The sequence below is a fragment of the Ascaphus truei genome, chromosome 2, assembly GCF_040206685.1.
Source record: "Ascaphus truei isolate aAscTru1 chromosome 2, aAscTru1.hap1, whole genome shotgun sequence".
Lineage (NCBI taxonomy): Eukaryota > Metazoa > Chordata > Amphibia > Anura > Ascaphidae > Ascaphus > Ascaphus truei.
In genome coordinates, this window is record NC_134484.1 from 41,554,575 (window position 1) to 41,571,943 (window position 17,369).

Here is a 17,369-nt window from a genome sequence, read left to right on the forward strand (position 1 = left end):
TTACTGGTTAATTTGGACCAAACCAAATTAAGAATACCACACAGGGGAGTTGTCTCCCAAAATCTACACAATTAGCAAACATAATACACTTCACACAACATACAATTTTCTATAGAAAGCCCCAAAACAGTAGCTTTTACCAACATCCCATGCATGTCTTTACTCTTCAAAATAAATGACATTCAGCATCACTTACTTTAATTCCCCCCCCATACGATGGTATAATCCACCCTGGATGGTATGCAGAAAGGCAACGCCCTTTTCCTTTTTAACAGGGACTGCCCATGGCTGTGTAACATCAAACTGTGTTTAACACCAACCACACCTGTATTGTACTGACTGACCTCAGGACACCACATTAAAGGTTAGTAAAGTTTCAGATAAAGGAAACAAAAAAATTTTTTTTTAAAAAATCGCTGGGCCCAGCAAAAAAAAGACAAAAACAGAAAGAAAGATAAAGTGGTGCACTTGATGCCAGAAAGCAAACATGCATTTTAACTTCTACAAAAGTGCAAGCAGCCCTGTCACACTCACATAAATATCTTCTGTCTAGAAAAAGAAAAATATACACACAGCAGGCACCAGCAACAAACAGTTAATTGAACAATAGCAGAGAATGTGGTCCCTGGTCACTTTGCCTTTTTTTAAATTTAGGGGAATCAACTTGATACATAGCACATTTTTTCTGCAATAATGTATTTAGAAATCACTGAACCTATATACGTCATGACAAGATACATGTTTGAGGTTCTGACCCACAGAACCATAGTGAATTATACTCCAGACAAAGGACATAACTGTCTCTCTGAGTGGGTGTGTCAGTCTATGCATGTTTCTATACACATGGAAGTTGAATATTGACTCAATTTTTTTTTTGTTTTTTACAAAAAAAATAGAAACAAACAAATGATACAATTTGGCATGTTTTCAAACTGGTGTCCTCATTTGTTGCCCAACATTTATTTCAGCATTGAGGTCCTCTCCGTATTCAATTGTATTTAAAATTAAAGCATAACATACCAATGAAAGGATTAGCAATTACTGCAGCTAGCTCAAGCATCATATACAAGTGTCAATGTGGTTTTTTTTTTGTTTTTGTTTGTTTTTAAATCTTCTCGCCAACAAATTCTATAGAAATACAGTATATAAAATAGTTGTTGGAAATTGCAGGGCAGCTAGAGCAAAGCAGATGTGTACAGACAAGTCACAAAGGGAGCAACAGTGTAGGGGATTAAATACTAGTGTGGAACAGTATTCAGTCTTGGCGCACAAGACCCGTCTTCTGATTCAGATACAACTTACTTTGTTGACTTCTTTGGTCAATGCTTGGACACTATATAAGTTCAGGCTGCCGCTCTCCATTACACACGCTATGTAACGCCCATTTGGGCTTACCGATGATGTGACGATTCCTTCCTCATGGCTACCGATGTCAAACAAAAGTTTGCATGTTTGGATGTTGATGAACCGAATTATACCATCTTGGCTGAGCACCCCCAAAACCTGAAGGAAAAAAAGAAGTGAAAAGGCTTAGAGGTATGATCAATGGAAAAGGAAGGGAATGGGTTAATATTAAAATTGTATTCCACACTAAGAATATTATTAAACAAATAAAGGAAATCTATTTTACCAATAAGAATATCATTCATATCTTTCGAAGGATTCGAGTTTGTATATCATGTTTGGAAGGAGAAAAAGAAAACACAGAAAACATATTATAAATATTAAATATGTGATGTATTGAACCCGAACATTTGAGGGAACTGGCAATTGACACCTTGCTAAGAGATGGCATTTCCCTTGAGAACCAGTTTCTGCTTTATAAACACTACAGTAGATGATTTTACAAGTCAATTGCTTTTATTTTTAAGGCATATTGAAAGCTTTGTTTAACCTTTTTGGGAGGCGTTTTCCATATACTGTAGATCATCTTTGCTTATTCCGTCTACATTTCCCTGTTGCTGGTGTGCACTCTGAAGCCATTTGGAAAGATCCACCAACTGACAGCTCATTTAACAATTTCAGAAACTGCACACATGGGAGAGGACGGAACGGGACGTTTAGCCGCGACTAAACCACTGCCGGCGCTGCGCCGCCACACATCGCCGGCTGGACACCTGGTCACAGGGCACCTTGCTGCCCACGCTCCACCGCCATCTTCAAAATGGCAATGTCCCGCCGCCACAAGCTCCGTTCGACAAGCTCCTGTGCCGCCCGCTCTAACCAGCCGTGTTTAAATGTGCCGGGCGGGACCAATACACGTCCTAGACCACCCGTTACGACAAGCCATGTTTAAAATGTTCCGCGTGGCGTGTTTTCCCAGTGGCAACATGTGGCACAGCAGCACCAGTTTGCACCAGAAATGCCCCCTGATCTTCAAACTAATCATTGGAGTCAGGAAATAATTTATTTTTTCACCCTATGGGACATCATTGGAGAACGTGTCACTGGGAGGGGGGGGAGGGGTGGCTGTTTGCCTTCAAACTACAAATATAGAATAAGTATATATGTCGTCTAAATGTAGCATAGGTTGAACTTGATGGAATTATGCCTTTTTAAACTTTATCTACTAAGTAACTATATGTAACTGGCTCCCTGTACCTTGGATAATCATATGAATTTAAACAATTCGGGGCAGAGATTGATTATGCCTGTAAACTTTCACAGAGTACTAAATAGAATACATTGGCAATCCTTTGTAGAAATAAATTGTTAGAATCGATTCAATATTAGACGCATGAAAAATATACATAATTTTCTGTAATATAACATTGCTGCATTTGTAAAGTTACAAGCAGTCGAGCACTGACCTGACTGGATCCACCATCAAAGTTATCAGGCAGGAAATCCAGCTGCCGAACGCTTCGCACTTTTGTGGGCATCTGGACTATTCTGATCAGCTGCTGGGAGTCCAGACACCAGAGATGCAGGTAGTTTGATTTTCCTCCGGCTGCCAGCACCCGTCCATCCCTGCATTATGAACAGATTCATTAATGCGCCTGGAAGTTTCCACAAAAAGCAAAATATTTCATGGCTTTTGTCCTTCAATGGCCAACAGAAGACAGCCATTTATTTTACAAATTAATTGTGCTTTTTGATATACAAAGCCAGTCTTTAGGAAGCATAAGGGTTGTCTAAATTTTTTTTTTTTTTTTTTTTTAAGTAAACTTAAAATCTTAGAATCTAAATCCATTATAACAGCTGTGATTGGCTGCATCTATAAATGTTGATGTATGATGTGAAGTTTAAAGGTTACACTCCAAGACTTCCTTGAAATTTCAAAAAGAGAAACGGACATTGAATCCAAAGAAGAAAAAACTATTTAATCCAAAAATATTAAAAAAGGTGGACTCGTATCGATGAAGTATAATAAACTATTTATGGGTAACTTTTAAATCTAAAACCCTCATGGTCAGTCTAAATTCACACAGATTCTACACGAGACAATTACATAAAATCCCTACACAAATCTCCCCTCCCTCCCCCCCACTTGTGGAAATGAAGCAAGTCATGTGGTTTAATAGAAATACTCCTCACTTATTTGGTCACAATTCATGGTTGTTTGTCACGCATCCCTAAAACAAGCAGAGTGTTGCAGTTTGCAATGTTCTTGAAAGCTCAAAGACGTACAACCATACCTGCAAAATCAAAATGATCTTTTGTATACAAGCTACAAATGAAAATGAAGCTCCTCTCGTGACTACCTACATCAGATTAAAACAATAATAGTTGCAACAACATTTTAAAAGCGTTCTGCGGGAAGCCCTAAATACTATTTCTGATTGTACATTTATTTTTATTGTGTGTAAGATTTATGAAACATGTTAGGGGCTTAGCGCAGGTGTTGAAGTAATAATCTTTTACCATATTTTGGTATTTATCTTAATGAAATGTATACCACATTATAAACGGATATGGGAACAATATATTTTTAAAACTTTTAACAATGTGTCAAAAGCTTCCAAGTAATGTTTTAGCCATGCACATCATAGTACTGTAGTTATACTGTGATATCTCGTAATTAACCAATATTACAGATCCTCAGCATATATTAGAGCTCAAACAAGCAATCAAGATGAAACAAGCAGGCCAACACATCTTCAGCCCTGGTCAATCCACTACTGGATGAAGGCCTCCCCAATGATCTTCCAGGCACACCGCTAATGTTTTCCTACATAGCTTCTGTGATCTTACTGAAACACAGTTAACCTTGGTTACAAGATGTGCAACAGCTGGGTCAAGAAGTAAGAATGTAAGGCTGTCTATTATCTATTCAGAATAAAGTTATTTGCCCATATGAAATACCCGACAGCTTATCTGAGGGGTATCCTACATACATTGAGAAACCTTGGTATGATTTCTGCGATTCCAGACTCCTCAAGCGATTTCTGCCTGAAAGGTTTTCATTTATTTTTCATTTTGTGCGGGCGGTGCTATTAAGGGCATCTATTGTAACTTGGGGTACTAGCCATTGTTCTTTTTATGGTATATACATATCTTCCCCTATCAGCACATAGATGCTGCAGAGTTGTCACCCGCTGGGTTGCTTTGAATAAGCCTGGTTCCCTTGTATGTTTTCTGTTGACAACAAACCTGCGTGCAACGATTTCTCTGCTTACTTTTCTACCAAGTCCATTTAATTTGGGTGTTGCTGCTTCATTATTGTACTTCAGCTTTGTCCTGCACTTATTTTACTTGTCTCCTCACCTTTCCAACTCAGACCTCCTACAACTGTGATGCAAATAAAAACTCATATGCTAGTTGAATAAAGGTATCCACACCCTGCAACAAATCAATATTTATATCTGTAACATGAAGACGACAATATGTGCTCTTAAATTTACTGTATGTGTGAAGCCCACATAGGTTATTGTTTTAGATTCTCTCCCAGATTTGTTTCATTTTATTCAAAATTGTTTACTTAATTAAAGTGACATCTTAACATTTATTATCCGATTTCATATATTTATCTCAACAGAATACAGTATTGGGATAGCACTTTACCTTGTAATAGCAAAAGCTTTATAGTGCAATTTAGTTCCGTCCTCTGGGGCTGGTAACTGGTATTTACAAGCTAGAGTATCACTTTCCCAGGCAAAGATGGAGTCATCCTTAAAGCAGCTCAGGATGGTATTACTTAAAGGAAGGAAGAACACCTGTATAATAATGATAATTTGAAAACAATGTTGTTCAATTATAATCAGTATAAATGCATTTCATCAGTGTAATTAGATTCACCCGCTCCCCCCCAAAAAAATACTTAGCTCATGATTGGCCTCTTCCGAGCTGTGGAAATCCCATCGTTTTTGTATTTAAATGAAAAGCCGTTTGTAAGTTTTCAGTTGCTTAGACACAAACTATTCATATTTGGTATCTTTTGAGAGACAGGCATATGGATAAGGTATGTATAAGATGTGAATATTGAACCAAAAGTAGGTTAATACATATTGAACATTCTTACCCATGAAGGAGAAAAAAAACGGGAATCCATTGTTCAGATTCTAATGACTCTCCCACCAATGTAACACTAAACTTGGTGTCTATTAAAAGTCTTGTGTGTGAATTCAAGGAGTCCTGTCTTCCGTTCCAAAATATCAGGAAACCCTCCGTAAATTCCCTCGTATGAAGTCTTGCCCATGGTATCGCTTGGATGTACAGTATGCTGACATTTGGCCCATACGGTTATGCATTCTCAAAGAGACGGTACCAGCCTTACTAATTATTAACAATGAGCAAACTAGATTCTTTTTTCTTGGTTCTCCCAAACACGCTTTTTTGCACTGTGTCCAAGGCGTACTCCAGGAATTGAATTTGCCGGCTTGGCACAAAAATAGCTTTTTGGTATATTCAGGATCCACCCATGTTTCTGGAGAACATGAACAACAACAACTGTGTTTAGGCGGCCAGATAAAAGCTTCATCTGCAGAAGTGTTATTAGCCAGTCAACTAAATACAGAATAAATCGCTACACCTTTCTATCTTAAACAAGTTATGACCACTAGCAGTTTTGTGCAAGTCCTGGGAGCAGAACAGCAGTCGAAAAGCCGGGCGCCAATTTGATAATTGCTCCATCTGATCTTTTATCTTCACCCAGAATCTGTGAAATCTTTGATGGCTGGTAAAAATGGGAAAATTCAGATCAGCATCTTGTCTAACATGGCCATGAAATCCCCCGGTTCCAGAACACAGATTGCCGATCTCACCGTTTCTATTTTGAAACATTTCTTTATGAAGCAATTTACAAACATGGTCCAAAATAGGTCTCAAAAGTGCTATAAAAACAAAAATATTCTGAAGTCTCCCTTTGTGCTTTCTAGCACCTTTATGATCACGGCATTGCTCGGATGCCCCTTTAACAGGATCAAGCTCTTTTTACAGGATCACCCGGCGCTTCAGAGATGCAAAACCTGCAAGGCGGCAACTCGGAATTCTGTAATGTAACCCGACTTCACCACCTGCGGCACCCGTTTACAAATCGTTGGGAAAATACAATGTTAGACAAACTCCAACAGTGTTCCTCCTACTGGCTGGCTTATGCATTTGCTACAGAAACTCCTGGTTTCTCAACACTGAAGCCAAAGAGCCTCTTCAGTCTCTTGCAGATCGTAACTATCTGAATCTAACCAAAGGACTTGCTCTCATATTCTGGGCTCAGGCATCAGAGAACTTTGGAAAATGTTCCATAGAGGCAAGTCAGGTAAAACAGCCGGCATGATGAGGTTAGTGGCTCCTCCCACCCAGGGTTTAAAGCTCGCCCCTCCCCACTGTCCAGTTAAGCAGGTTTTCTTTTCATGCAGCTGGTTGCGACAGGTTCAATGCCAGGACCATCCTGTCTCTAATTATAGAGCTTAATAAGTATTTTAATCAGTTAGTGTTAGGACCTGCGATATTATGGTCATGCCTTGAAAGTGGCTCGCAGGCATAAAGCTTTGGCCAAATGGTTAACTAAATGACCCTTTTTCAAGAGATATATAGGTATTTCACTTTGTATTTTTGTCACATTGGATGTTGCTCTGGACTTCTTCTTTTATACCCCTTTGACTTCCAATGTGCGAGCCAGTCCCAGCACTTTGGCCCAAGCTATCCCTGCAGGGATGCTTTACAGTACAATCTGAGCTGCCCAGTTTGCACTGGAAGAAAAAGGTCCATGCACAAAATGCACCACAAACTATCCAGCCCTCTGAATTAACAGGAATCCACACTTGGGTCTGAGAGGATGGGATGTCTCTTATATCTGCCAATTAAAGTTGTTTACTGTCCAGCCCAGAGAGAAGAAAAAAGCCTTGGTGTGCACTGCCGAGGGGACATAAAAGCAATAGTACGCGTGTACTCTGTGAAATACTATATGTATGCATGGCACGCATGCAGACAGCAAGTCTGTTATACATTTTCATTAGAGAGAATTTATCACCAACTATATTCCATATATATATATATCTTTCATAAGTGATCACAGGGCTATTTTTAATTACAATTTTTTACTGACCTTTTGTATTCCCACAGACTGGCGAACATTGAGTTTTCTTTTCCTTTGAAAGGTGTCTAGGTCCCAGAGCTGCGCTGTATCACTGGACGTGGTGACCGCGTATCTCCCAGAACCATGTATGGAAATGGAAGTGACAGCCGAGTCATGACCTCGCATCCAACTCACCAGCTCCTTAGTGCCTAACAGCAAATATAAACACAAAGAGTCCTTCAGCTAGACATAGCACACGGTGCACATGGGAAAACTACTGCAAAGTGATAACATCTTAATTATGAACTGTATCATTATAATAAAACAGACCGCTAAGTGCAATTACCGTTTTTTTTTGGCACATTAAAACTTTTCCAACAAACACAGAGTTATGGATCCAACATATCTTGCTACCAGATTCATTTAGATTTAAGGATGGGTTTGGGGCTCTTTAAAAGTTATATGGGGAATGTACTAGAATTCATATATATAGTGTACAAATATAATAAAAAGACGCAGATATCGACAATTGGTCTAACTTTTTACCTAGTTGGGGTACGCTGCGTCTATTCCAAGCATTTTTGTAATTTCTTTATTTTACTTATAGTATTTTATATGGGAATATTTTCAATGCATCCACTACAAGTCAAAGTCACTCCACTCCAACAGATCTCGTCACCGAGTAGATACTGCCCCCTAGCCTTTTTGGTTGGATTACATTACAACAGTTGGACATTCTGTGCTATCCACTAGTAAAAGTAGCAGAGAATCGTTGCCACTGTCTGTCATGGATTGTAATATGAGGGGGAAAAAACAAAAACTTATGTGCGTCGCCATTCATGGCCACCAGAGAAGCCTCTCTGACTGTGCATTTTGCCTGGAATTACTTTGTGAGATTAATTCAATTCAGTCAAACATGGACTATATTTTACTGGAACAGTGTGCAAATGTCATAGTGTTAATTCTATGTAGTAGTTCATCGGATAAGCAGAATTTTTATTCAAGGGCAGGCTACACCTTTAAACAAACATTATCAAGACATTACAAACTATTTACACTAATAGCTACACACAATTCCTTTTACAACACAATAGTTACGATCTGTGCGATCTGCAACTCTATTGCCATAAAGGACCCCACAAATTAAAGATGGCTGCCTCCCCTCCTCAGCAGAAGAGAATTTATTTTAGGTGTCATCGTGTATAGCTCTCTCCTGGGATATGATCCTCGTTGCATTTAAAGCAGCAGTCCAAGCTGCCGTTTTTGTTTTTTAGTTTTGATACCCTTTAATATGCGCATCAACAGAATCCACAAAATGATAAGTAATTAGCTAAGTTGCCGATCGATCGGCGAAGATTCAGCTTGGTTTACAGCTTTAAATACATATAGAGGAAAACAAAACACTGAACTTTCTGATGCAAGACCGTAAACCAGTGGTTTCCAATCTTTTTTTGGTTAACGAACCCTAAATGAAATTCCGAGCAACCCCCAACCATCTCTAATGGTTCTATAAGATGCATTGTAAATTCTTCTGTATTTGATACAAATTTTCAAATGACCAGAAAATTGCAGGGAACTCTTTAGGGATGCGCATGGGCCCCAAGCGTTCCCAGGACCCCTGGTTAAAAAACACTGCCTTAAGCCTTTTAAAGCTAAAAGAGGCACATTGGAAGGAATATGCTGCATAACCCATCCACAGAGACTGAAATATTAATACAACTTTAAAAAAAAACACCTTTCTATAATCCCATTACCTGTGTCAAAGCACTTAACGGAATAATCAGCAAGCGCCACAAGGAATTCAGACTTTCTGTGAAGATGGAAAGCCAAGGCTGTACATGCCTGCATTGTTCGCTGAACAAGATCAAACCTATCAGAGAAAAAAGGTAACAAAGAAAGAATTCTGACACTCTTGGAGTAATGTGTGCCATTAGAAATGAATGGCAGAAAATGATAGGCGATCTTACACCAACTACTATGTCCCATTCCACCATCCAGCCTGAAATGCCACCAGTATTATAAATTAAAAATGACAGATAAGTGCACATCTGCAATGTAGACCTTAGACCAGTGGTGGGCCACTCCAGTCCTCAAGCCCCCACCAGGTCAGGCTTTAAGGATATCCCTGCTTCAGCACAGGTGGCTCAATCAATGGCTCAGTTAAAGACTGACCCACTTGTGCTGAAGCAGGAATATCATTAAAACCTGACCTGCTGGTGGCCCTTTGAACACTGGAGTTGCCCACCCCAGCCTTAGACAGAGGAAGCTTCAACCCAGAAGCCAGATGATACTGTTCAGAAAAGCATCATCTTGTTTGGGAATGAGTGGGTAAGCCCAAAAAAATTCTTAGAATGTATTGATAGTTTAGACAGCCAATAGATCTACAATGCTATTTTTTTTATTCAACACATTTTCCCACCATAAGACCTTCATTATGGGAGAAACAAAAAATACTGTAAATTTGCCAACCCTGCAATTAAAGTAGTGAAATGGTTAACAGTCACCACAACGCTTTACTTTACCAGCACCATTACTATTTGCCCACACCATACTTCCCTGCAGTCTGAATTTAACATAAGGACAACTAGCATCTCACCGGTTTCTGTTTAAATTGAAGAGATAAACATTCCCTAGGTGGTCTCCAGCCAGGAAACAGTCTCCGGAGCTGTCAAAAGCCACGTGTAAAAAACGTGTCGTCTTCGAATGGAAGGTTGTGGTTCCATGAACGATGTTCACTATGACCCTGCACAGGGACAGAAATCATAAAAAAGACGACAACATACCGTACATTAGTGCTGATTTCTATTACTTTACTTAATAGTAAGTTACACTTAAGAGTTTGTTGTGCAACAGATTTCACCAACACTTGATCCATTCCTTAAGGGGAGACAGTTCAAGGAAAGCATATTCTACCCATATAGTCAATAAACCTAAAATATACAGAAAGGGACTTTTAGTGGCGGACCTTCAGCCACTGAGGGATAGTTTGCCGTGGTCGTTCAACCATGGACCGTTTTGGTCAAGAGGTACTGTAGGTGCTTAGCATTAGGATTAAGCTTTTAAGAGTCAGGGGTTAAGTTAAGGGTTCAAGTTTTTTAGGGTAAGGGGTTAACGTTAGGGACCTGATGTAGGTGTTAGGGTTAAGAGTTATTAAAGTTTTTAGGGTAAAGGGTTAAGGTTTTTAGGGTAAGGGCCAGGGTGAAAATTACAACGTAGCAGCTAACAGTATTAGCTTCATTTCTTAAAGCAGCAATCCATGGGTGGTGAGGGAGGTGGCGTTTGTGCTTTCATTTTAGTGGCGTCCCGCAGAGTTCAACAGCGTTGCTCTAACTTCCAATAACCGTACGGTTGCTGGTAAATTAACCCTAAAATCTCCCTGGCAAAAATACCGGCCCAGGAGGAAGATATGGCTACCAGGTCAGCGATGGCTGTGGCCAGTTTGGGCAGAGGAGAAATTTCACCCGGGTGGTCAGATTTGAACAAATTCGGCAGGTCAGCAGCAGAGAGGAGAGCTGTGTGCCGCTCTGTACATTGCGGCCAACATTTGGCGCTGCAGAGACCAGCAGCTCCTCTCTTGGCTGCTTGCAGTGTGCTGCTGTTAATGGTGAGAGCGCACGCGAGCATATACATGCGCACACACCATGTATATATACACACATACATGCATTATGTATAAATGCGCTCATACATCATGTATACACACACACACACATGCACTATATGCATGGAGTGTATGTATGTACGTATGATGCATGGATGGAGTGTGTGTGTGTCAACAAAATTGGGCTTGTATAGCGTGCGTCTGTGTATGGTGCATGTATCTGGTGTGCGTGCATCTGTGTGCTCGGTGTGTAGGCCGCCTGATTCTTGGGCCATTAGGTTGGGCTTGTCCCACGGGCCAAAATTTGCCAGGCAGCTCCTGGCTGCGGCAGACAATAGAAAAATCACGTCATATTGCTGCTTTCTGTTTGTGACCCTGTTAGCCATGTTTGTAGGGGTGGGGATCTGCCAACATGTAAATATATATATATATATTTTTTTTTTTAAGTTGCTTGACTGGGCTGCATAAAAAAAACTTCATGGTTGCTGGACTATGTCATATCTTGTTGCTTGGTAAAGCTTTTTTGTTGCTTTTTAACCAATCAACAACAAATGAAAAGTGAAATTAACTACCATATACAAAATAAATAAAAAAGTTAACATTTATTCACTCAAAGCACAATCAACACGGAGGACGCACTACCAAATCAATGCTATGACAGCAACTGGCACTAGTAGCTTTAAATAAAGGAACATGTCTACTCTCGGAGACTACGCTAGGTGATTTTGTGTGGGGGGGGGAATGACAGTGGAGAGGAAACCCTGAGGCGAGCGAAGGTGGAGAAGAGATTGAACCGGTCAGGAGAAAGATGACAAAGTAATTGGATGGACAGAGAATGAGAACAGCAAGGTGCATTTATTAGCAGGTGAAGATACTCCATGTCCACCTTCTGTAACTTCAAAACCACCTGGAAGCTCAGCAACAAAGCATTTACATGTTTCTGGATGAGCACTACTCAACAATATGCGCTTATACCCAATCCAACCACAGCACTAACGTTTAGCCCTATATGTTATGCTAGTCGCCCTACACGCAGATTAGAGTGTAAGCTCTTCGGGGCAGGGATTCCTTTCTGACCATTGTTACATATAAATCATAAGGCACGTATCCCATCTGTATTATATTCTCTGTTTTGTAATGCATACTTGGTTGGTGCTAAAAAGAAAAGAAAAAAACACAAAACAAACCAGAAAAGAAAGAGGGAATGGTACATTGCATTACAGTGCCACAGAAGTTACATGCTATGGTTAACTCCTTCGCTGCCAGGTGGATCAGCAACACACTGCAAATGGAAAGGGTTAAGGATGGGCATGTAGTTGCGTTACCCATCGTTGGTGGCTGGGGTGGGTTTCCTGTGCCAGATCTTGCCAGTTTCTTTGCTCCCCAAGTCTGTGGTTTGCATGGTGCTGCAGCCGGGACACAATGTTTTCCTCTAAGCACAGCTCCCAGGCGGAGTGTATGTTGTTAGTGTTATGATCTATGGATGCATGTTACGCATGTATCTGTAGTGCAGCATCAGCCCTGGGTGTGTGTATGCCTGCCAGGTGTGCTGTATGTACTAATGATGTATGGCTGAGTTTTGTATCTATATGTATGTTTATCAGTATAGGGTAAATATCTGTGATAGTGAGGTGCACAAGTCCATACTGCTTTGTGTATGTACAGTGTGTATATTAATGCAGACTATGTGTGCCTCTGCACTGTGCATATATAAGTAGTGTATATCACGGTTACATCAGCAGGGTATTCCTGGTGCGTGTATGTCTCTGCACAGTGTGTGTATATTACCCACCTCTGCCGTGTATACGGTGTGCCTGTAGCTACATAGACTAGCAGTGCATGTCCCTCCCCCCCAGGTGACCGGAGCCCGCGAGCAGGCGCGCGGCTCAGCGGGAAATTCAAACCCGCCCACAACGTTCTGTCCCAACGGCCACACTGGGTCGGTCAGAGGCCGGGAGAGCGGCGGTGTTAACGGGAGAGAGGCGGTGTAAGGGACACACTGCAGAAAACACGGGGGATGTGTAACCCCCACCGCGCGCGGCGCTTTTTGTAATGTTTGAGACTGTTGGTAACCAGGAAGCGCCATAAGACGTTCCTACTGACTCGCGCAGTGTGCTCTGGGTAATGTAGTTTTTCGGGGACGTTCTGTGCCTGCACAGCATACTCCCCCCCCCAGGAGTGCGCCCCAGCGGAACTTCCGGTGTCTACTGTATATCTTCCGGTGTCTAGTTTAGATGGTGCTTCTTTTACCTCGTGAGGTCCTGTTTTAATACCTCCTGGGGCCCGCGTCCGCCACGATCAGGTGGGCATGAGGGGGGATTGCTGAAAGGGACGGAGGGAGATATGATGATGAGTGGGGTTGATGATGAGGGGGACTGAGGGAGATATGATGATGGGGGTGGGTGTTGATGAGGGGGTCTGAGGGAGATATGATGATGGGGGGTGGTTGATGATGAGGGGGTGCTGAAAGGGGCTGAGGGAGATATTATGAGGGGGGCTGCTGAAAGGGACTGAGGGAGATATGATTATGGGGGTGGGTGTTGATGATGGGGTCTGGTGGAAATATGATGATGGCGGGGTTGATGATGAAGGAGATATGATGATGATGAGGGGGGTGTTGAGGGGGACTGAGGGAGATATGATGATGGGGGGTTGATGATGAGGGGAGCTGCTGAAAGGGATTGAGGGAGATATGATGAGGGGCAGTAGTTGATGATGAGGGGGGATGCTGAAAGGGATTGAGGGAGATATGATGATGAAGGGTGCTGGGGGAAATGATGATGAAGGGAGCTGGGGGAAATGATGATGAGGACTGCTGGGGGAGTTGAAGGGTTCTGGGGGAGATGTGGTGTTTTGTGCATTTTTTGTATGTCTGCGGTCTCACCAAATAAACCCCATTTTATTTAACAATGTTGTCCTGTCTAGTGGATTGATCCCAGAAGGTTTAAAGGTGTTGAAAGTGTTGGTCTTCCGTGACCGGCTTTTAAAAAAAAGAAATGTATAATTTTCTATATCATTCTGTTTGAAATTAGAATATAATGTGAAAATATAAATTATTATCATCTTCACTGACTCTTTCCTATTTCACACAATCACTACAGCTGCAATGAGTGACAAGAAAAAAAGAAAGTTGGAATCGGGGAATAGATCTCCCGAAATGGTAGCCGTTCCCAAGGAATATGATATTCGGCAGTACTTTGAGACTAAACACCTCGACGTCACCAAATTGGACGCACATGAAAAGAAAATGAAAGCAGCGCATTTTGTGAAACCTCTTAGTGCAGAAAAACAGATTTTCCAGAAAGTGCCCGAGAGCGATGCAGCCACCAAGGTCAGCTTTGTAATTTCAAGGGAAATTGCTGCTGCTGGAAAAAGTTATACTGAGGGTGACTTTATAAAGAAATGCATGCTGATTGCTGTTTCTGGGTTATGTCCAGAAAAGAGGGGAACATTTGAGAATGTCAGTCTATCACGCATGACTGTACAGAGGAGGATAGCGGACATTTCCACCAATCTTACTGATCAGTTGAAGCAGAAAGCCAGTGAGTTCCGCTTTTACTCTCTAGCATTGGCCGAAATTACAGATTTGAAGGACGCGGCTCAACTTCTTATTTTTATTCGAGGTGTTGGTAGAAACTTCGAAATTACTGAAGAGCTTGTTGGTATGTGCTCCATGACAGGCCGGACAACCGGAGAAGGAATATCCACTGAAGTAATAAAGTGCGTGAATGATAAGTTGGGAATAGGTTTTGCAAACTTGGTGGCCATTTGTACTGATGGTGCACCGGCAATGTGTGCAAAACATGTTGGAGTGGTTACTCTTATTGAACAATTTATCGGTAGGCAAATAACCAAACATCACTGTATAATACACCCCCAGGTTCTGTGTAGCAAAGTTTTGAAGTTTGATTATGTAATGTCAGTGGTAGTTTCTGTTGTTAACTACCTCCGTTCTACGGGACTGAAACATAGGACATTCCGAGCTTTTCTTGAAGAGGTAGACGCAGAGTGCAGCGACCTACTTTACAATACGGATGTGAGGTGGTTGAGTCAAGGACGAGTGCTCCAGCGTTTCGTTGCTTTAAAAGAGGAAGCTGCCAAATTCTTAGAACAAGAACCAAGAAAATTTCCTGAGCTTGAAGATGAGTCCTGGAATCATGATCTTTTCTTCTTTTGTGACATTACAACACATCTAAATAACCTCAACATTCAACTTCAGGGAAAACATAAGCTTATATTTCAACTTTATGCAGCAGTGAAGGATTTCAAAATGAAATTGGAGCTTTTCAGAAGTCAGCTGTTGAAAGGTGAAATGTGTCACTTTCCCACTTGTGCACAGCATGTCCCTCAACAGAAGCATGCCGAGCTAGGAGAAAAATACGCTATGAAAATAGATGGTCTGATTGAAGAATTTGACAGAAGACTCACTTTGTCTAAAGAAGAAGAAATTCAATTGAAGATGATTGAAGATCCCTTTTCAGTGGATCCAGCAGACTTGCCATCCCAATTGCAGATGATCGTTATTGATCTTCAGTTTGCAACAGGTTACAGATATAGGCACCGAGAAAGCAGTCTGCAGGAATTCTACAGGCGTATGGACAGTGAAAATTACCAAAATCTTATTGAAGCTGCAATGAAAACGTTCAGCATTTTTGGCAGTACCTACATTTGTGAACAAACGTTCTCTATCAGGAATATGAACAAAAACACGCAACGTTCTTGTCTGACTAATGACAATTTGGAAGACTTTTTGAAGACGTCTACTACAAATATGACCCCAGAATACAACAAGCTTGTTGCTGAAAAGAGGTGTAATACCTCTCTCTAAGTTTGTGAGACGATTAGGAAATTAGTTCATTTGAATTAAAGTATTTTAAATGTAATTTTGTTTCAAGTAAACATGGTAAATAAATGTATAAATGCTTTTTTTTACCCGTGCGGCCCAAATCTGTTTTCCTTGGAGCATTCCGACCCTTCTCACTTTACAAGTTGTTGTTTAGGCCATAGAAATGGAACAAAGAATAGTGTCCACAACTTCAAAACGTAATCGCTCAGCGCCATCTTTGATTTGGGAAGTCTGCCAACTATACAGATTAGAGACTGTGTTATTGTTGGAAATATTTATTTATGTTTCCTGTAGACTAATAAGTGATACAAAAAAATACATATTTTAGTGACTTGTAACTGCAGTTATGTAAGACAAGATCATCAATCATATTACAATGACACCCTCATTAATACAGTGCCAATCCTCTACATACCACCCTAACTACTTGTAATTATTTCTTATTAACTTTCTTCTTTTAAAATTTGTACAACAAAGTGTATAATAAAAGCAATTACAACTATGAAGATTACATTCCCATACACTCGGGCCGCCAACAGACTTCCTGGGGCACAGTGCTAGAGCTTCATCTGCCCCCTCCCCGCCCCGTATCGGTACAGCCCCCCATGTCAGTGGCATTGTGAGCCCTCCCCTTTCACACCTGATTTCTCTCTCCCCTTTGTCTCTTCCCCTGTTCTTCCTCACTCTCCCCCCTCCCTCTCCACTCTTTCTCCCCCAACACTCAATTACCCCCTCTCATTCAATCCTCCTCACACTCATTTCCCCCTTCTCCTCTGGTCACACACACAATTTCCCCCAATACCCATACCATACCCCCTCCCACACTGCCCATACACAATACCCTCTCCCAATTCAAAACTACGCCCCCAAATACAGACACCACTACCCCCCACACAAATACACTTACCATCACCATCCTCCCACAGATACAATTACCCCCCAAAATACATTTACCACCCCCCACCAATATAGTTACCACCACACCCTCACAAATACACTTACCACCACCTCCCCCAAACAAATATCAACCACCCGCTCCCCACAAATACACTTGCCTCCCCCTCGCACAAATACACTTACCACTAACCCCCACACATACACTTACCACTACCCCCCACACATACACTTACCCCATCCCACAAATACACTTACCATCACCACTTCCACACAAATACACTTACCACCCCATCAAATACAACTACCACTTACCTCTAGTTGCCCCCTGCTAGGCTCCTGCTCTTCCCAGCTACTGCCGCCTCTCCACCGGTGCACGGCGGAAGCTGGGTCGACTTCCGAGTGCACCCAGCTTTGGCCACGCACTGGCGGAGAGAGAGAGGCCTGGCATTGGAAGAGGATGCAGCAGCTGGGAAGAGCCGGGGCCCAGAGCGGCATCATCCAGAGGCCCAGCAGCTGGATGCAGAAGTTGATGCCACTTGCCCCGGCTCTCCTCCCTCCCCCGCACCCCC

General features: G+C 41.6%; 2 protein-coding genes across 3 annotated transcripts in view; one reads left to right on the forward strand and one right to left on the reverse strand.

Annotated features, from left to right (window-relative positions):
- The window catches only part of TBC1D31 (TBC1 domain family member 31), a 41,957-nt gene extending 28,786 nt beyond the window's left edge, over positions 1 to 13,171 (reverse strand). Inside the window, exons 1-7 of one of the 2 annotated variants that reach the window (XR_012792356.1) lie at positions 12,383 to 13,171; positions 10,053 to 10,199; positions 9,211 to 9,326; positions 7,487 to 7,665; positions 5,005 to 5,156; positions 2,811 to 2,970; positions 1,303 to 1,503 (exon numbers count right to left, since the gene is read on the reverse strand). Coding sequence is in view for 1 of the 2 variants with exons in the window: in XM_075582248.1 (XP_075438363.1) it covers positions 1,303 to 1,503; positions 2,811 to 2,970; positions 5,005 to 5,156; positions 7,487 to 7,665; positions 9,211 to 9,326; positions 10,053 to 10,199; positions 12,383 to 12,459 (1,032 nt within the window). In the remaining variant the exon portion in view is untranslated. The remainder of the gene's footprint in view (positions 1 to 1,302; positions 1,504 to 2,810; positions 2,971 to 5,004; positions 5,157 to 7,486; positions 7,666 to 9,210; positions 9,327 to 10,052; positions 10,200 to 12,382) is intronic. The other variant, XM_075582248.1, reaches the window with a different exon arrangement.
- A 24-nt stretch (positions 13,172 to 13,195) lies between these two features.
- LOC142477404 (general transcription factor II-I repeat domain-containing protein 2-like) lies at positions 13,196 to 15,989 on the forward strand. Its single transcript, XM_075582252.1, has 2 exons — positions 13,196 to 13,359; positions 14,159 to 15,989. Exon 2 carries the CDS (start codon positions 14,164 to 14,166, stop codon positions 15,883 to 15,885), a length of 1,722 nt encoding a protein of 573 aa, XP_075438367.1. The 5' UTR covers positions 13,196 to 13,359; positions 14,159 to 14,163; the 3' UTR covers positions 15,886 to 15,989.
- The last annotated feature ends 1,380 nt before the right edge of the window (positions 15,990 to 17,369 follow it).

Coding starts and splice junctions, on each gene's coding strand:
- LOC142477404 (XM_075582252.1), top strand. CDS start 14,164: ATGAGTGACAAGAAAAAAAGAAAGTTGGAATCGGGGAATAGATCTCCC.